The sequence below is a fragment of the Larus michahellis genome, chromosome 22 (genome assembly GCF_964199755.1).
Source record: "Larus michahellis chromosome 22, bLarMic1.1, whole genome shotgun sequence".
Taxonomy (NCBI): Eukaryota; Metazoa; Chordata; class Aves; order Charadriiformes; family Laridae; genus Larus; species Larus michahellis.
Genome location: NC_133917.1, coordinates 5,774,108 through 5,792,672, shown reverse-complemented (window position 1 = coordinate 5,792,672; position 18,565 = coordinate 5,774,108). Strand labels below are relative to the sequence as shown.

Sequence of the window (18,565 nt, the reverse complement as noted above, 5' to 3'; positions counted from 1 at the left end):
GCTGGGACGGGTGAGGGAAACGCAACGGGAGTCGTCGGCCTCGGGCCAGAGTCCGGCTGGGGGTGTTGCGTTGTGCTTCTGGAGTGAGTCTTTTCTTAAAAAACTAAGAAAAAATACCCAAAAAAAGAAAACAAAAAGAAAAACGCCTATTTAACTACATGTAGTTGAATGTGAGAGGTTTTTTCTTCGCTGCTACCTGCTGACGGGCGCTCTGGTTCTTCTGCTGTAGCTGAATTTCGGGGAAAATTCTTTGCCTTGAAGTTTTGGAAAATTTCTTCGCCTTAAAATTTTGGGAAAAATTCCTTGCCTTGAAATTTCAGGAAGGTGCTTTGCCTTGAAATGGCGGGAAAGTGCTTTGCGTTGAGCTTTCGGAAAAGTTCTTCGCCTTGAAATTTTGGGCCAGTTCTTTGCTTTGACATTTCGCAAAAGTTCTTTGCCTTGAAATTTTGGGAAACATTTTTCGCCTTGAAATTTCAGGAAAGTTCTTTGCCTTGAAATTCTGGGAAAAACCTCTTCGCCTTGAAATTCTGGGCAGGTTCTTCACCTTGAAATTTTAGAAAAACTCTTGGCCATTGAAGCTGCTCCCGGGCGTCGCGGCCAGCCCCGGGCTTTCTCCCCCCGATGGGGATTTTCCACCCCAAACTGCCTGCCTGCAAATATCACCACAGTCAAAAAAAGCCAATAAACGATGCGCTGTGTTATTTTTTTTTTCCCCTGAATTCCCCCCCACCCCGTTCCGGAACTGTCGAGGGCACGGATCCGAGGCCTGGACCGTGAGGGACGAGAGAAACCCTCGTTTGGTGTTTTTTAAGCACAATTCTGGCCCGCGCAGGGAAGGGGCGGCGTGAACCTCCCTCACTGACCCACAGCGCAGATTGATAAACCGCAGTTGCTTAATTTAATTTATTTTTACTTTAAAAAAATAAAAAATACTTCATCTCTTGATAAAAGAAACAAAAACCCAGTTTAAAAAAAAAAAGATACAAGTGGAAACTCCCACTAACGGCTCTGTAACTCTTATTTTTCTTCTGTTCCGTATAAATTCATCGGGGCGGCGCGGGGCGAGGGGGGGGGGGGCACTCACCGGGCCCGGGGCTGCGCAAAATGGCGGCGGGCGAGCGGACTACATATCCCGTCATGCCCCGGGAAGGCGGGACTACACTTCCCATCGTGCCCCGCGCCGCGGGAGGGGGCGTGGCCACGGGAGCTACCCTATAAATAGGCCCCGGCGGGCGGCCACGGCCTCTCTCGGCCGCTGCTGCCGCCATCTTGTGGGGCTGCCGCCGCCGCCGCTGCCTCCATCCGGTTCCATCCGCCGCCGCCGCCGGCGCCCGCCCGCCGGGACTGACCGCGGCGCCGCCGCACCGCCATGAGGGCCAAGGTGAGCGGCGGGGGGCGACGCGGGGGCGGCCGATGGCGCTTCATCTCCCCCTGAGCAACGGCCGGGCCTGGCCGGAGAGCCCGGGGGCTGGGGGGGACCCTGAGGGGGGGACTCCGTGGGGAGGGGCCTCCGTTACACCGGGACGTGGAGCGGGGACGGGGGTGTCGGTGCGTGGGGCCGGGGGGTGGGTGAGGGGGGCCGGAGACGGGGTCTCTGGGTGTGTGGGAACGGGGGGGCGGCTTGTTGGGGGGTGCCCTGTCGCGGGGAGGGGGGGTGTCCCTATGTCGTGGGTGGGGGGGGCTCCATATGGGGGGGGGGGTCTCTATCGTGTGGAGGGGGGCTCCATATCGCGGGAAAAGCCCCTGTGTCGGGGGAGGGGGTGTCCGTATCGCGGGGGGGTCCCTATGTCGGGGAGGGGGGTGTGTCCCTGGGCTTCGGGGCAACCCTGCCCCGGGCACACGGCGCGGGGGGACCGCGGCCGCCTACCCTCCCCGGTACCGGCTCTAACGGCGCCGCTCTCCCCCCTTCTTCCCGCAGTGGCGCAAGAAGCGGATGCGCAGGTACGTGGGGCCCCCCCGGGGCTACCGCGGGGAACCGGGGGGGGACCCGGGCCACCGGCCCGTCCTGGTGTGTGAGGCCGACCCCGGGGGCTGAGCGCCGGTGTCTCCGCAGGCTGAAGCGCAAGAGGAGGAAGATGAGGCAAAGGTCCAAGTAGGCCCTGCCGGGCCGCCGCCACCGGGGAGAGACGTCCCGGTGCCCCGTGGGAGGAGGCCCGGCGCCGCGGGGGGATCCCCCCGCGGCGCCGGGCCGGTTGTGTGCTATGTGCCGCCAATAAAGCTGGTGTTGTCGGGACACGGTGTGGTTCCTCGGGAGCGCCGGGGGGGCGGGGCGGATCCTCCGGTAACGGGGCTGGGAGGGGGTTATGGGTCCCCCGGTAACGGGGCGGCGGGATGTCCTCGCGACGGGGGTCACCGAGCTGTGCTGAGGGGGAATCCCGCCCCGCGGGGGCGGGCCGGGGGTCTCGGCGCGGCCGAGGGAGCTCCGCGACGGCGGCGCATCCGTGTGACGTCACTCCTGACGGAAAAAACGTCTCCTGTGCCGCTGCACGCCGGGAGGAAACGCGCGTTTCCTTCCGGGTCGCCCCGGAAGCACCATAGAGCACTTCCGGCCCGGCGCAGAGCGGCGGCCGGAAGGGGCCGCTCATTGTTGGCGCTGGAGGACCCGCGAGGAGGCCGCGAACGGGTGAGTGCGGAGCCGGGGCCGGGACGGGCCGCGCCGCCACCGGGACAGGCCCCGCTCCGCCGTCCCGGGGGCCCCGCGCCGGCCGCCCCCGCTGGGCCCCGCCCCGGGCCCCGCCGCCGCTGCCGGGCCCCGCCGCCGGGCCTGCCCCGGGCCTGCGGGGCGGTTGCTATGGAGACTCGGCGGGGGGGCCGCGCCCCCGCCGCCTTCCCGGTGCGGCCCGGCGGGGCTGTCCCGGGACGGAAGCCCTTCGGAGCCGGGCCCGGCCGCGCCCGCATCGCTCCAGCCGGCCCGGGCTGTCCCCAGTGACACTGGCAGCGCCGGGGAACGGCCGTGAGCGGCTGCCGGGAACCCCCCCGCGGCTCGGGGGGCACTGGGCAGGGACACCCGGGGCTGCGGCGGGACGTGCTGTCCCCGGGCCGGCTGCCGGGCGGTGCCGGTGCCCCGGGGCGGGTGTTTCCCTGTCGGTGTCGGTGTCCTGGGGTGGGTGTTTCCCTGCCAGGGCGGGTGTCCCAGGGCGGGTGTTCCCTCCGCCGGTGCCGGTGTCCTGGGGTGGGTGTTTCCCCCCGGGGGGGTATTTTCTCCCCTGTGCCGGTGTCCCGGGGCACGTGTTTCCCCCTCCATGCTGGTGCCCTGGGGCAGGTGTTCTCTCCGCCGGTGCCGGTGTCCCGGGGTGGGTGTTTTCCCCCTGGTGCTGGGGGGCTGCTCCCAGTGCCCTCCCTCACCCTCCTCCCTCCCTCTTGCAGTGCCCGGAGCCCCGCGTCAGCGGCGGCGGCGGCGACGACGAAGATGCCCGACCGGGACAGCTACAACAATGGCAGCAGCGGCGGTGATGAGGTGGGCGCTAACGCCGACGACATCTGCCGCGATTTCCTGCGCAATGTCTGCAAGCGGGGGAAACGTTGCCGGTTCCGTCACCCCGACATCAGCGAGGTCACCAACCTGGGCGTCCGCAAGAACGAATTCATCTTCTGCCACGACTTCCAGAACAAGGAGTGCGTCCGCCTCAACTGCCGCTTCATCCACGGCACCAAAGAGGACGAGGACTGCTACAAGAAGACGGGCGAGCTGCCCCCGCGCCTGCGGCAGAAGGTGGCGGCCGGGCTTGGCCTCTCGCCCGCCGACCTGCCCAACAGCAAGGAGGAGGTGCCCATCTGCAGGGACTTCTTGAAGGGCGACTGCCAGCGCGGTGCCAAGTGCAAGTTCCAGCACCTGCAGCGGGACTACGAGTACGAGGCGCGAGGCATGGCCGCCCGTGAGCAGGGCATCGTGCCCGCCGGCCGCCGCTACGACCCCTACGACGCCATCTACGATCCCGACCGCTACGATGACCACGACCCCGTGCTGAAACGGCGGCGGGTGGATGGGCTGCACTTCGAGAGCTATGAGTACAGCTTCGCCAGCCCGCGGACGGTGGAGTACCGCCTGCTGGAGGAGGAGAACATCATGCTGCGCAAGCGCGTGGAGGATCTCAAGAAGCAGGTGAACAACCTGCTGGCCACCAACGAGGTGCTGCTGGAGCAAAACGCCCAGTTCCGCAACCAGGCCAAGGTGATGACGCTGAGCTCCACCGCCACCGCCACCGAGCAGACTCTGGCCCCCACCGTGGGCACTGTCACCAACTACAACCACAGCATCGCGCAGACGCATACCACGCTCAGCAGCCAGGCCCTGCAGCCCCGGCCCGTTTCCCAACAGGATTTGGTCGCTCCCGCCGGCGCCCAGGCGGCTCCCCCCGCCAACGCCGCTCCCCCCATGAACCCCGAAATAACCCCGCTTTCGGCCGCCTTGGCCCAGACCATCGCCCAGGGCATGGCCCCCCCTGTCTCCATGGCGCCGGTGGCCGTCTCGGTGGCGCCGGTGGCCGTCTCCATGGCGCAGCCGCTGGGGGGGATCACCATGAGCCACGCCACCACCCCCATGGTGACGTACCCCATCGCCTCCCAGAGCATGAGGATAACGGCCATGCCCCACTGACCCCCCCGCCACGGGGGCCGCGAGCCCCCCACTGAACTGAGCCCCCAGGGGCAGCGGGAGGAGGAGGAAGGACAGACCCTCCCCGGACAGTGATGGCGGCTCCCGGAGAGGTGCAGGAGTGGGGGGTACAGTGACACCCCCTCCCCCCGGGGGCTTTGCTCTTTGGCCTGGCACACCCTGCCCAGGGGTAAGACCTCCCAGGGGGGGAGTCGGGGCCGCTCCCCCCGTGTATGAACACAGCCCCCCTGCCCCATGCCGGGTCTGTGTCCCGGTGGTGGGGGTGGGGGCGGGGGGGGGGGGGGGGCAGCACCGGGGCTGCGGCCCCCCCTGAGCCCTGTAATGTTTTCAACTATTAAAAAAAAAACCAAAAAAGAAGTCAAAAGCGATGGCTGTCCTGCCCCCCTGGTGGCTCTGGGGGGTGTGTATGTGGAGGGGGGGGGGAGTGTGAGGGGCCCCCGGTGGCCCTGGGGGAGGAAGGACCGGGGTGGGGGGTGGGCAGAGACACCGGGACGGCGGCGAGACGCCCCCACCGGGGGCATTAACCGCGCCCCCTCCCTCAGGCCCCGCCCACCAGCGGTATTAGCCACGCCCCCTCTTACTGACCCTGCCCGTCAGGGGTCCTGGCCACGCCCCCTCTCCGGGTCCGCCTACCCGCGGCATCAGCCACGCCCCCTCGCTCAGGCCCCGCCCACCGCCAACACCCCTCCGGCGAAGGGGGCGAGTCAGTCAAGACCCCGCCCATTGTGGGCGTGGTTTAACAGAACACCCGCCCATCGGGGCGTGGTTTTCTCGGGGAAGTCCCGCCCACGGGGGCGTGGCGTATACGGCGGGGCCCCGCCCAGGGAGCGGCGGCGGCGGCGGCGGCGGTGGCGGGATGGAGCGGCGGCTCCCGGGGCTGTCGGCGCTGGGTGTGCTGGGCCGGCGGCTGCTGTGGGCGCTGCCCGCCTACGCCGCGGGGCTCCTGGGGCTGGGGGCGGGCGCGCTGGTGCTGGCGCTGGCGCTTTACGCCGGTTGGCGGCGGCGGCGGCGCGCCCGGCAGCGCGGGTTGGAGTTGGCCGCCCGCCTGCAGCGCGACGAGGAGGCCGCCGTGCGCGCCGCCGCCGCCGGGCTGGGCGCGGCTGCCGGGGAGCTGCCGGCATGGGTAAGCGGCCGCCCGCTTATCGCCCGCGCCGTTAGCTCCGCACCGGGCTCCTCCCGCCGGGCGGGACCCTTCTTCCCCCGGGGCCACCCCTCGCCCGGGGCAGCGGCACCGAACGGCTCCCGCCGGGGGAGGGAACCGGGCTACCGCACCGCTGCCGTCCCCCCCGCGGGACCCCCGGGCCGGGCGGACCCCATCGGCTGCGCCGCGGTCCCCGCTTGGGCTCCCCCCGCCGGGCGGGACCCCCGGGACCGGGCTCCCCCCGCCCCCGCCGGCTGCACCGCATCCTCCCCGGGCCCCGCTACCGGGGATCCCCCCCCTCCGCTGCGCTGCACCCCCGCTTGGGCTTCCCCGGGGCGGGCAGGACCCCCGGGGTCCCGCACCCCCCCACCAGCCGCACCGCATCCACCGCGGCTTCGCTAACGGGGACACCCCCCCCACCTCCCACCCCGCTGCACCGGGACCCTCCGCGCCGGCTGCACCGCATTCCCCACCCCCCCCCTCCTCCCGGGACCGCCAAACGCTGCATCGCACCCCCCGCTGCCCCCGGGTGGGGTCCCCCCGCTCGGCCCCCCCGCGATGGGGTAACCGGCCCCCCCCGGGTACCGCCCGGGGCCTTCCGGCAGCGCCGAGGACGGGCCGTGACTCACCGGGCCCGGGGGGGGGGGCCGTTTCCTGCCCGGCCGCGGGCTGGGGCGGGCGCGGGGGGGCCGGGACCCCCTCCCGTGGTGCCGGGGGGGGTCGAGACCCCCCTTCTCGAGATACCCCCCCCTCCCCCCCCGCGGGAACGGCCACTACGGGGCTGGAGCTGCCGCCAGATGTTGGTCACAGCTGCGGGGGGGGTGTCACACACCCCACCTCGGCCCCGGCTGTGATCGCACCCCCCTCCCCCCCCTTCCCGAGACAGCCCCGGTTGGGGAAACTGAGGCACGCAACTGGGTGGGGCCGTGACGTCACACGGAGCAAAAACTGCGGCCGGGCTTCCCCCTTTCCCCCCCCCTCCCGGCATCCGGACAGAATTACACCCACCCCCCCGACCCCCACCCCCGGCCTCACGACACCCCCGGCCTGTCCGCCCGCAGGTGAGCTTCCCGGACGTGGAGAGGGCGGAATGGCTGAACAAGGTGAGGTGTCCGTCCGTCCATCCTGCCCTCCAGCCCGGAATCCCTGCCTCCATCCCTCCCTCTATCCCTCTCTCTTTCCATCCCTCCCTCCATCCCTGCATCCTTCCCTTGAGCCCTGCAGCCCTCCATCCATCCCTCCCTCCCTTGATCTCTGCATCCCTCCTGTGTCCCTCCATCCCTCCCTTGATCCCTGCATCTCTCCATCCCTCTCTGCCACTTTCCCTCCCTCCATCCCTCCATCCGTCCCTCCATCCATCCATCCATCTGTCCCTCCATCCCTCCCTTGATCCCTGCATCCCCCCATCCCTCTCTGCCTCCATCTGTCCCTCCTCCATCCGTCCCTTCATCCATCCCTCCCTCCATCCCTGCATCCATCCGCCCCTCCCTCCATCCATCTCACCATCCACCCATCCATCCATCCATCCCTCCTGCGTCCCTCCATCCCTCCCTCCATCCCTGCATCCCTCCCTTGATCCCTGCATCCCTCCATCCATCCCTTGCTCTCTGCATCCCCCCTGCATCCCTCTCCCTCCCTCCCTCCATCCATCCCTCCTATGTTCCTCCATCCCTCCCTCCATCCCTGCATCCCTCCCTTGATCCCTGCATCCCTCCATCCCTCCCTCCATCCATCCCTCCCTCCCTCCATCCATCCCTCCAGCCATCCCTCCCTCCCTCCTATGTCCCTCCATCCCTGCATCCCTCCCTTGATCCCTGCATCCCTCCACCCCTCCATCCATCCCTCGGTCTCTGCATCCTCCCTGCATTCCTCCGTCCCCGCGTCCTTCCCTCGATCCCTCCGTCCATCCGTCCCTCCGCCGGCAGGTGCTGGCGCAGGCCTGGCCCTTCTTCGGGCAGTACATGGAGAAGCTGCTGGTGGAGAACATCGCTCCGGCCATCCGGGCCTCCAACACCCACCTCCAGACCTTCACCTTCACCAGGGTGGACATGGGCGAGAAGGTAGGGCTCCCCCCGGGGCGGGGTGCCCCCCTCGCCCCCCCCCCCCCCCCCGGGCACCGTTCACCGCTGCCCCCCCTTCCCCCCGCAGCCTCTCCGGGTCCTGGGGGTCCGGGCTCACCCCGGCGCCCACAAGAAGCAGATCCTGCTGGATCTCAACATCAGGTGAGCGGCCGGAGTCACCCGTGTGATGAAGGCGTCAGGTCTCAATCCCCCCCGTGTCGTGTGTGTCGTCTGTGCCCCCCCCCCCCCCCCCAACTCCTTGTCTGGGGTCTCCCACACCAGCTGCTGGAGCTCCCCCTCGTTGGGGGGGGGTCGTTGTGGTGAAGAAATACCACCCCCCCACCTCGTCCCTATGTCCCGTCCCCCGCAGCTACGTGGGTGACGTCCAGATCGACGTGGAGGTGAAGAAGTTCTTCTGCAAGGCGGGGGTGAAAGGCATGCAGGTGAGGGGGGGGGGCCGGGGTTGGGGGCCCGGGGAGCTGGCGGGGGGTGTGTGTGTGTGTGTGTGGGGGTGTCACGTCTCAACTCTGTCCCCCCCCGCCCTCCCCAGCTGCACGGGATGCTGCGGATCATCCTGGAGCCCCTCATCGGGGACGTCCCCATCGTGGGGGCCCTCACCATGTTCTTCATCCGGCGCCCGGTGAGTAACCCCCCCGCTCCCCCCCCTCCCCAGGACAGGCAGGATGGGGCTGGGGTCTGCCCCCCCGCCCCCCAATCTGACCCCTTTCCCCCCCACCCCTCCACCCCACCTCATTCCCAGACCTTGGACATCAACTGGACGGGGATGACCAACCTCCTGGACATCCCGGGGCTCAGGTGAGCCCCAGCCCGGCTGCAGGGACTTCTGGGGGGGGGTGGTGGGGTGGTGTCACATCCATGCCCCCCTCCACCCCCCCAATCCCATGACTGTGTGTCTTTTCCCCCTCCCAGCTCCATGTCGGACACGATGATCATGGACGCCATCTCCTCCTACCTCGTCCTTCCCAACCGCCTCCTGGTCCCGCTGGTCCCCGACCTCCACGATGCCGCCCAGCTCCGCTGCCCCCTGCCCCGGGTAAGGGCTGTCCCGGGGGGGCGGGGGGAGTGTGGAGGGGAGGGGGGTGTCCCTTCTTAGCTGACACCCCCCAACCTCCCCCCACCCCCCAAATCTCTGGCGGGGGGGGTGTCCCTTCCTAGCTGACACCCCCCCCCCCACACTCCCCCCTCCCAAATCTCTGGCGGGGGGGGGTGTCCCTTCCTAGCTGACACCCCCCCCCCAAATCTCTGGCAGGGGGTGGTGCGGGTGCACCTCCGGGCCGCCCGGGACCTGCGCTCGAAGGATCGGTTCATGGGGGGGCTGGTGGAGGGCAAGTCGGACCCCTACGCCGTCCTGCGGGTGGGCACCCAGGTGGCCACCAGCCGCGTCATCGACAACAACCTCAACCCCACCTGGGACGAGGTCTACGAGGTGCGACCCCCCCACCCCCCCCAGACCCATCACCCCCCCCCCCAAACCAGCCGCGGTTGTTGGGGGGGGGGGGTTGGGTGGGCACAAGGACCCTCCCCATATCCCCAGCCGGGCTGGGGGGGGGGGGGCAGCAGGAGCGTCCCAACCCCGACACGGGGACACCCCCCCGGTGGTGTCCCCAGCCTGGGCGTGGGGACCCCCCGCCCTCCCCATGTACATCCCACCCCCTCCCCCGCCATGTCTCTGTCCGTGTGTGTGTGTGTGTGTGTCCCTACGCCGACCCTGTGTCCGTCCCCCCCCCAGTTCATCGTCCACGAGGTGCCGGGGCAGGAGATGGAGGTGGAGCTGTTTGACAAGGACCCCGACCAGGACGATCTCCTGGGCAGGTGAGGTGGGGGGGGGCAGACACCCCCCCCCCCCCCCCCCCCAAAGCCCCCCCAAATCCAACAGCTCACGGCCTTTCCCTCCCCCCCCCCCCGCCCTCAGGATGAAGCTGGATTTTGGGGAGGTGCTGAAGGCCCGGGTGCTGGAGGAGGTGGGTGCCAGGGCGAAGGAAGGGGGGTGCTGGAGGGGGGGGGGTCGGAGGGGGCCGTGCTGACCCCTCTGTGTCCTGTGTGTTGTGTCCCCCCCCCCACCCCCGCCAGTGGTTCCCGCTGCAGGAGGGGGGCCGGGGTCGGCTGCACCTGCGCCTGGAGTGGCTCTCCCTCATGGCCGACGCCTCCAAGCTGGAGCAGGTGAGCGGAGCTCAGCGCAGAGATGAGTTTGTCGGGGCTCAGCCTAGAGATGAGTTTGTCAGGCCTCAGCGCAGAGATGAGTTTGCCGGGGCTCAGCCCAGAAATGAGTTTGCCGGAGCTCAACCCACAGATGAGTTTCCCAGGTCTCAGCCCAGACATGAGTTTGTCAGGCCTCAGCGCAGAGATGAGTTTGCCGGGGCTCAGCCCAGAAATGAGTTTGCCAGGTCTCAGCCCAGAGAGGAGTTTCCCAGGTCTCAGCCCAGAGAGGAGTTTGCTGGGGCTCAGCCCAGAGATGAGTTTCCCAGGCCGCAGCCCAGGGATGAATTTGCCAGGGCTCAGCCCAGCCTGGGGGGGGTGTGTGACAAGGTTGGGGGCCAGGGGTGGGGGCAGGTGCTGTCTGCCTCAGAGACCCCCCCCACCCCACCCCCCCGACGCCATCTCTACCCGCCCCCCCCCCCCCCCCCCGGGTCACATCCCCCAGGTTTTGGAGAGGAACCGGACGATCGTGGCCAAACCCGATCCCCCGTCTGCCGCCATCCTGGTCGTGTACCTGGACCGGGCCGAGGAGCTGCCCGTGAGTGTGTGTGGGGGGGGGGGGTCTGCGGGGGCAGGGAGGAGGCTCAGGTGGCCAATTCCCTGCCCCGGGCATGATGGGGGGGGGGGTGGTGGGGTGTCAGACGTGTGTGGGGACACCCCCCCGCCCCCTCCTTCAACCCCCGGTTTCTGCGTAGGTGAAGAAGCCGGGCAAGGAGCCCAACCCCATGGTGCAGGTCTCGGTGCAGGACGTCACGCAGGAGAGCAAGGTGGGCTGGGGGGAGCCCAGCCGAGGAGGGGTTGGGGTGGGGGACCAGGGACCCACCGGAGTCGGGGGGGGGTTGGGTTCTAACCCCATTTCTCGCCCCCCTCCCCCCCCCCCCAGGTGGTCTATAACACCTCGGCGCCCGTCTGGGAAGATGCTTTTCGCTTCTTCCTGCACGACCCCGTCAACCAAGACGTGGACATCCAGGCGAGACCCCCCGCAACAGCTCCCCACATTCACCCCCCCCATCCCCCCCAGCCCCAGCCCCATCTCTCCCCCGTATCCCTCAAATCCCTGCCCCCATTTCCCCCCCCAAATCTTCCCCCCCCGCCCTTTCTCCCCGTATTCCCCCCAAATCCCAGCCTGTTTTCCCCCAAAAAATCCTCCAACCCCCCCCCTTTCTCCCCCATTTCTCCCCAAACACCCCCAAAATCCCTGTCCCCTGTCCGTTTCCACCCCCACATCCTCCAGCACCCCATTTCTCCCCCCTTTCTCCCCCCTTCTCCCCCCTTCTCCCCCCTTTCTCCCCCTTTCTCCCCCTTTCTCCCCCCTTTCTCCCCCTTTCTCCCCCCTTTCTCCCCATATCCCTCCAAATCACTGTCTCATTTCCCCCAAAATCTTCCAACCCCCCCCCCTTTCTCCCCATATTCCCCCCAAATCCCTGTCCCGTTTCTCCCTCAAATCCTCCAACCCCCTTCTCCCCCCTTTTTCTCCCCATATCCCCCCAAATCCCCATCCCGTTTCCCCCCACATCCTCCAACCCCTTTTCTCCCCCTTTTCTCCCGTTTCTCCCCCTTTCTCCCCCCATATCCCCCCAAATCCCCATCCCGTTTCCCCCCCACATCCTCCAACCCCTTTTCTCCCCCTTTTCTCCCGTTTCTCCCCCTTTTCTCCCCCATATCCCCCCAAATCCCCATCCCGTTTCCCCCCCCGCATACTCCAACCCCCCGTTTCTCCCCCCTTTCTCCCCATATCCCCCCAAATCCCCATCCCGTTTCCCCCCCATGTACTCCAACCCCCCTTTCTCCCCATAACCCCCCAAACCCCCCTCCCATTCCCCCCCCCCCCAAAACCTCCATCACCCGTTTCTCACCCGTTTCTCGCCCCTTTCTCCCCTTTTTTCCCCATATTCCCCCCAACCTCTCCCCGGGCCGCTTTCCCCCTGGCCTCCCGTGACCCCCACCCCCTGTGTCGTGTGTGTCGTCCCCCCCCAGGTGAAGGACGACCCCCGTCAGGGCAGCCTGGGGTCCCTCTCGCTGCCCCTCTCCCGCCTGCTGCAGGCGCCGGATCTCACCCTGCACCAGCCCTTCCAGCTCCAGCGCTCGGGGCCCGGCAGCCGCCTCCACATGAAGCTGGTCCTGCGGGTGAGGGGCTGGGGGGGTGTCGGGGGGGGGGGTTCCTGCCCCTTCCACCTTTCATGTCCCACCCTCAGGAAAAGAGGGGGAATGGGGGGGGTGGGGGACGACTTCAGACCCGTAGATTCCCGGCGGTGGGGAGGAAGGCGGGGGGAATCGCCAGGTCCGCGTAGAAACGTTCGTTAGGTGGCCAAAACGGTTAGCGCGGGGTCTTAACGAGGCCACGGTAATTGGCGAGGTGTGCGACAAGCGGTGGCGGAGGGTGAGGGGCGCGGCGTGTTTTTAATGAAGGTGATAACTCTGACCGTTACTTAACGACTGCCAGAGGAAAGAGAAAGCGAGGGATGGAGAAAGGAGAAGACACAGAGAAGAAGAGAGAGAGAAAGAGCTCAACGGGCCGGGATCCAGCGTCTTTTTCAGGGAATCCTCCCAGGCGTAATCTTCCTTTTTCTTGGGAGGAATCTTCCCAGACATGGTTTTCTTCCTTGGGAAGAATCTTCCCGAGCATAATCTTCTTTCTTGGAAGAATATTCCTGGGCACGGTTTTCTTCCTTGGGAAGAATCTTCCCCGGCATTGATCTTCATTCTTGGGAAGAATCTTCCCACACACAGTCTTCTTTCTTGGGAAGAATCTTCCCAAACACGGTTTTCTTCCTTGGGAGGAATCTTCCCTGGCATTGATCTTCTTTCTTGGGAAGAATCTTCCTGGGCATGGTCTTCTTCCCTGGGAAGAATCTTCTCGGGCATAATCTTCTTCTTTCTTGGGAAGAATCTTCCTGGGCATGGTATTCTTGGGAAGAATCTTCCTGGGCATGGTATTCTTGGGAAGAATCTTCTCAGGCACGTTCTTCTTTCTTGGGAAGAATCTTCCTGGGCATAATCTTCATTCTTGGAAAAATCTTCCCAGGCACGGTCTTCTTGCGAAGAATCTTCCCAGGCATAATCTTCTTCTTTCGTGGGAAGAATCTTCCCAGGCACGGTCTTCTTTCTTGGGAAGAATCTCCCCAGGCATGGTCTTCTTTCTTGGGAAAAGTCTTCCCAGGCATGGTCTTCTTCCTTGGGAAGAATCTTCCCAGACACGGTCTTCTTTTGTTTCTTCTTTGTTCCCCCCGTAAGGGCGCTTATTTTTCCCCTTTTATGTTTGCTGGATTAGCAGGGCCCGCCCCACTCGTTATGGGGCAGTTTCACCCCAGGTTTCTCCCCCCGCCCCCCCCGCCTCCCCATCCCGTCCCGTCCCGGGTGACAGCGGCCGCACGATTCGGGTGGGGAGAGGAGAACTAGAGTCCCACCTGTGGAGCGCGAGCTCGGTGATCTTCGGGAGGGCGCGCTGGGCTGCCGTACGCTGCCGTACGCGCGGCGAAGCGAAGGTCGCTCGCGGGACACAATGGCCTGGGGGGGTGGGAGGGGGGGGCGGTGGGGGGAGCAGAGGACGAGCAAGCTCATCACACCAGTGGCAGAACTATCCTGCCTGCGCAAGAGCCTTCTCCCCACCCGGCCAGGCGCCTTCGCGCGTGTTTGAAGCGTTCCGTGGAAGGCTTGGAGGGCCTTCTGCATGCCCCCCCCGCCCCCCCCCAGGGAATTTATGGGATGTCTCTTACACCCACCCCCCCCCACCCACCCCCCACCGCCGCCTCCTCGCCCCCATCCCCGCAGGTGCTCTTCTTCGACGCCCCGGAGAACGCTGGCCCCCCACCCACCCCCCCAGGGCAGCTAGACCCCCCCGCCAGCACCGGCGGCACCCACCGGCCCCCCCAGGCCAGCCCTGACCCACAGTTCGGCACCGAGGTGGGGGGGGGGGGGGGGCGGGGTTGGGGGATCCACCGGGGGTCTGGAGGACTCGGGGGGTGGGGGGCAAGATGGGGGTCAGGAGTGGGGGGACCTGCAGAGGGGAATGGTGTAGGGGGGCTGGGGGGGTCCTGGGGGGCAGGATGGGGGGTCCTGGGGGGCAGGATGAGGGTCAGGGGATGGGGGGGGTCCTGGGGGGCAGGATGGGGGTCAGGGGATGGGGGGGGTCCTGGGGGTGGCAGGATGGGGGGTCCTGGGGGGCAGGATGGGGGTCAGGGGAGGGGGGGGGGTGTTGGGGAGCAGGATGGGGCGTCCTTTGTGGGGGGGGGCAGGATGGAGGGTCCTGGGGGGGCAGGATGGGAATCTGTGGGACCTGAAGACCAGGAGGGTCCTGGTGGGGAGGATGGGGGGGATCCTGGGGTGAGGTTGGGGGGGTCCAGGGTGGGGGGGGGGGGGTGAGGGCTGGGGGCGGTTGGGGCTGGCCATGCCTGGCGGCCCCCCCCTCCCGGTGCCAGCACGTCCCCCCCGTGTCCCCAGCGCGTGCTGCGGATCCACCTCCTGGAGGCCGAGAACCTGGTGGCCAAAGACAACTTCTTCAAGGGGGTGGTGCGGGGCCGCTCCGACCCCTACACCAAGGTCCGGGTGGCCGGGAGGGTCTTCCGCAGCCGCGTGATCAAGGAGGACCTCAACCCCCGCTGGAACGAGGTCTACGAGGTACCCCCCGTCCCCATCCTGTCCCCGTCCCATCCCATCCCACCCCTATTCCCATCACCATCCCCGTCCCATCCCATATCCCCATCCCCATCCCATTCCTATTCCTGTTCCCATCCCCATCCCATCCCACCCCATCTCATCCCTATTCCCATCCCATCCACACCCCATCCCTATTCCCATCCCATCCACATCCCATCCCATCACATCCCCATCCCTCCTCATCCCATCCCTGTCCCTGTCCCTGTCCCATCCTATCCGAACCCAATCCCCATCTCATTCCTATCCCCATCCCCATCCCATATCCCCATCCCTTCCCCTCCCTATCCTCATCCCATTCCTAGTCCCATCCCCATCCCATCCCATCTCATCCCTATTCCCATCCCATCCCCATCCTCATCCCCTTCCCTCCCCATCCCATCCCTGTCCCTGTCCCCGTCCCATCCTATCTGAACCCAATCCCCATCCCATCCCATATCCCCATTCCCATCCCATCCCCATCCCTTCCCCTCGCCAATTCCATCCCATCCCCATCCCATCTCATCCCATCCCTATCCCATCCACATCCCATTCCTATTCCCATCCCCATCTCATCCCTATTCCCATCCCCATCCCTTTCCTATTCCCGTCCCCATCCCCATCCCATCCCCATTCCATCCCATCCCATATCCCCATCCTCATCCTTTCCCCTTCCCATCCCATTCCTATTCCCGTCCCCATCCCATATCCCCGTCCCCACCCCTTCCCATCCACGTGGGCACGGATGTGCTGGGGGCGGAGGGGGGGATGCCATCCTTCCCCCAGGAGGGGAAACTGAGGCAGGGGGGAGCCAGGCGTCCGGGGGGGGTGGGGTGGGGGGGTTGTCCCCACCGGTGACACCTCTCCCTGCCCAGGCCATCGTGGACAACATCCCGGGGCAGGACGTGGAGTTCGAGCTCTTCGACAAGGACATCGATAAGGACGACTTCTTGGGCCGGTGGGTGCTGGGGGGGCGGGGGGGGGGCAGGGGGCTGTGGGGTGGCTCCCCTCCCCCCCCCCCAGCCCTCACCAACTCCCCCCCCCCCCCCCCAGGTGCAAGGTGCCGCTGAGGCGGGTGCTGAGCAGCCGCGTCGTGGATGAGGTAGGAGAGAGGGGCCGGGGGGGGCTGCAGCGGGGAGGGGGGGGGGTGACTGCGCCGGGGGGGTCTCACCCACCCTCCCTGTCCCACCAGTGGCTGCCCCTGGAGGAGGTGAAGTCGGGGCGGCTGCACGTGCGGCTGGAGAGCCTGGACCCCCGCCCCAGCGTCGCCCTCCTCCAGCAGGTAACGGCCCCCGGGACACCAGGACACAGGGGGCACGGCCGGCCCTGAGCCCCTTCCCATCCCCATCCCTATTCCCATCCCCATCCCTGTCCCATCCCAATCCTGCCCCAATCCCATCCCCATCCATCCCCGTCCCCATCCCATCCCCGTCCCCATCCCATTCCTATTCCCATCCCCATCCCGTTCCCATCCCCATCCAACCCCATCTGATCCCCATCCCATCCCCGTCCTTGTCCCCATCCCATCCCATCCCATCCGATTCCCGTCCCCATCCCGTTCCTATTCCCATCCCCATCCCATTCCCATCCCTCCCCATCCCCATCTGATCCCCATCCAATCCCATCTGATCCCCATCCCATTCCTATTCCCATCCCATCCTACCCAAACCCAATCCCATCCCTTCCCATCCCCATCCCCGTTCCCATCCAAACCCATCCCAACCCATCCCCCTCCCTGTTCCCTCCCTGTCCCCATCCCATCCCCATTTGATTCCTATCCCCATCCCTGTCCCCATCCCATACCCATCCCTGTCCCATCCCAATCCCACCCCAATCCTATCCCCATCCACCTCCATCCCCATCCCATCCCATTCCCATCCTCATCCCCATCCCATTCCCATCCAATCCCATCTGATCCCCATCCCATTTCTATTCCCATCCCCATCCCATCCTATCCAAACCCAATCCCATCCCTTCCCATCCCCATCCCCGTTCCCATCCAAACCCATCCCAACCCATCCCCCTCCCTGTTCCCTCCCTGTCCCCATCCCATCCCTATTCCCATCCCATCCCCATCCCTATTCCCATTTCCATCCCATCCTATCCAAACCCAATCCCCATCCCAATCCTACCCCAATCCCATCTCATCCCATCCCCATCCCTATCCCCATCTCTGAGCATCCCCATGTGTCCCCGTGCATCCCTGTCCCCGTGTGTCCCTGCGCCGTGGCGGCCCCCCCCCAGCCCGCCCACCCCCCGTGTCCCCCCAGGTCCTGCACACCAACAGCCTCCTGCAGCCCCCCCGCGGCGAGGAGCTCTCGGCTGCGCTGCTCTCCGTCTTCGTGGACCGAGCCGACGACCTCCAGGTGAGTGACCGCTCCGTCCCCATCCGTCCCCATCGGTCCTCGTCGTCCCCACCCCCGGCCCCATCATCCCCATCCATCGTCCCCATCGGTCCTCATCGTCCCCATCCCCGTCCCCATCATCCCCATCATCCCTGTCATCCCCATCCATCCCCGTCTGTCCCCATCAGTCCTCATTGTCCCCATCCCCATCCATCCCCATTGGTCCCCATCTGTCCCCATCGGTCCCCATTGTCCCCATCCGTTCCCTCCATCCCCATCGGTCCCTATTGGTCCCCATCCATCCCCATCGATCCCCATCCATCCCCATCCATCCCCATCCATCCCCGTCCATCCCCACCGTCCCCATTGGTCCCCACTGTCTCCATTGGTCCCCATCCATTCCCATCCGTCCCCATCACTCCCTGTCATCCCTGTTGTCCCCATCTATCCCCATCCATCCCTATCTATCCCTATCTATCCCCATCCATCCCCATCGATCCCCACTGTCCCCATCCATCCCCATCGCTCCCTGTCATCCCCATTGTCCCCATCTATGCCCATACATCCCTATCTATCCCCATCCATCCCCATCGTCCCCATCCGTCCCCATTGTCCCCATCATCCCCATACATCCCCATTGGTCCTCATTGTCCCTATCCGTCCCCATCTGTTCCCTTCATCCGCATCAATCCCCATCCATCCCCATCGGCCCCATCGATCCTCATTGGTCCCCACTGTCCCCATTGCTCCCCATCCGTCCCCATCGCTCCCTGTCATCCCTGTTGTCCCCATCTATGCCCATCCATCCCTATCTATCCCCATCCATCCCCATTGTCCCCATCCGTCCCCATCATCCCCATTGTCCCCATCCATCCTCATTGGTTCCCATCCATCCCCATCCGTCCCCATTGGTCCTCATTGTCCCCATCGGTCCTTATTGTCCCCATCCCCAGCTATCCCCATTGGTCCCCATTGGTCCCCATCCATCCCCATCCATCCCCACTGTCTCCATTTGTCCCCATCCGTCCCCATCGCTCCCTGTCATCCCCGTTGTCCCCATCTATTCCCATCCATCCCTATCTATCCCCATCCGTCCCCATCGTCCCCATCCGTCCCCACTGTCCCCATTGGTCTCCATCCGTCCCCTCTGTCCCCATTGGTCCCCGTTGTCCCCATCGTCCCCATCCCGCTGTCCCCCAGCTCCGGAAGGGCTCCAAGCCGCCTGCTGCCTTCGCCAGCCTGGCCGTGCGTGACGTCTCCGTCAAGACCAAGGTACGACGCAGTGGGGGGCCGGGGGGGCCGGGGGGGATGAGACGGGGGGGTGTGTGTGCGGGGGGGGGGGGGTCTCTCACCCGCTCTCCCACCCCCAGACCTGCGCCCCGACGGCCGAGCCCGTGTGGGACGAAGGCTTCTCCTTCCTCATCAAGCGGCCGCACGTGGAGTCGCTGGAGCTGCAGGTCTCAGTCCCATCCCGGTGCCGGAGGCGGGGGGGGGGTCCTCCCGTCCCCTCACCCGGGGGTGGGGGGGTCCCATGGCGGGGTGCTGAGCCCCCTGT

At 66.4% G+C, this 18,565-nt stretch overlaps 2 protein-coding genes and 1 long non-coding RNA gene across 4 annotated transcripts in view; all 3 read left to right on the top strand.

Moving 5' to 3' along the window:
- The first annotated feature begins 1,194 nt into the window (after positions 1 to 1,194).
- Positions 1,195 to 2,233, top strand: LOC141733951 (uncharacterized). The gene is made up of 3 exons (XR_012584416.1): positions 1,195 to 1,381; positions 1,919 to 1,941; positions 2,054 to 2,233. It is a non-coding gene; the product is annotated as an uncharacterized LOC141733951 (long non-coding RNA).
- A 292-nt stretch (positions 2,234 to 2,525) lies between these two features.
- On the top strand, positions 2,526 to 5,281 carry ZC3H10 (zinc finger CCCH-type containing 10). Of its 2 annotated transcripts, none has more exons than XM_074565213.1 (2): positions 2,526 to 2,623; positions 3,367 to 5,281. In XM_074565213.1, the coding sequence occupies exon 2, from the start codon at positions 3,410 to 3,412 to the stop codon at positions 4,595 to 4,597; it is 1,188 nt and encodes a 395-aa protein (XP_074421314.1). In that variant the 5' UTR covers positions 2,526 to 2,623; positions 3,367 to 3,409; the 3' UTR covers positions 4,598 to 5,281. The 2 variants fall into 2 exon arrangements, with proteins under 2 accessions (XP_074421314.1, XP_074421315.1); XM_074565214.1 differs by lacking the exon at positions 2,526 to 2,623 and adding an exon at positions 2,729 to 3,103 and having other exon boundaries at positions 3,367 to 4,883.
- A 134-nt stretch (positions 5,282 to 5,415) lies between these two features.
- Positions 5,416 to 18,565, top strand: part of ESYT1 (extended synaptotagmin 1) — a 16,949-nt gene continuing 3,799 nt past the window's right edge. Inside the window, exons 1-24 of the mRNA XM_074564795.1 lie at positions 5,416 to 5,738; positions 6,818 to 6,859; positions 7,682 to 7,816; positions 7,905 to 7,978; positions 8,187 to 8,259; positions 8,367 to 8,456; positions 8,577 to 8,632; positions 8,747 to 8,870; positions 9,087 to 9,263; positions 9,567 to 9,649; positions 9,750 to 9,798; positions 9,908 to 9,997; positions 10,479 to 10,571; positions 10,729 to 10,800; positions 10,917 to 11,003; positions 12,011 to 12,160; positions 13,805 to 13,936; positions 14,474 to 14,650; positions 15,541 to 15,623; positions 15,719 to 15,767; positions 15,858 to 15,947; positions 16,936 to 17,031; positions 18,211 to 18,282; positions 18,381 to 18,563. Coding sequence (XP_074420896.1) covers positions 5,472 to 5,738; positions 6,818 to 6,859; positions 7,682 to 7,816; positions 7,905 to 7,978; positions 8,187 to 8,259; positions 8,367 to 8,456; positions 8,577 to 8,632; positions 8,747 to 8,870; positions 9,087 to 9,263; positions 9,567 to 9,649; positions 9,750 to 9,798; positions 9,908 to 9,997; positions 10,479 to 10,571; positions 10,729 to 10,800; positions 10,917 to 11,003; positions 12,011 to 12,160; positions 13,805 to 13,936; positions 14,474 to 14,650; positions 15,541 to 15,623; positions 15,719 to 15,767; positions 15,858 to 15,947; positions 16,936 to 17,031; positions 18,211 to 18,282; positions 18,381 to 18,563 — 2,544 coding nt within the window. The 5' untranslated portion in view covers positions 5,416 to 5,471. The remainder of the gene's footprint in view (positions 5,739 to 6,817; positions 6,860 to 7,681; positions 7,817 to 7,904; positions 7,979 to 8,186; positions 8,260 to 8,366; positions 8,457 to 8,576; positions 8,633 to 8,746; positions 8,871 to 9,086; positions 9,264 to 9,566; positions 9,650 to 9,749; positions 9,799 to 9,907; positions 9,998 to 10,478; positions 10,572 to 10,728; positions 10,801 to 10,916; positions 11,004 to 12,010; positions 12,161 to 13,804; positions 13,937 to 14,473; positions 14,651 to 15,540; positions 15,624 to 15,718; positions 15,768 to 15,857; positions 15,948 to 16,935; positions 17,032 to 18,210; positions 18,283 to 18,380; positions 18,564 to 18,565) is intronic.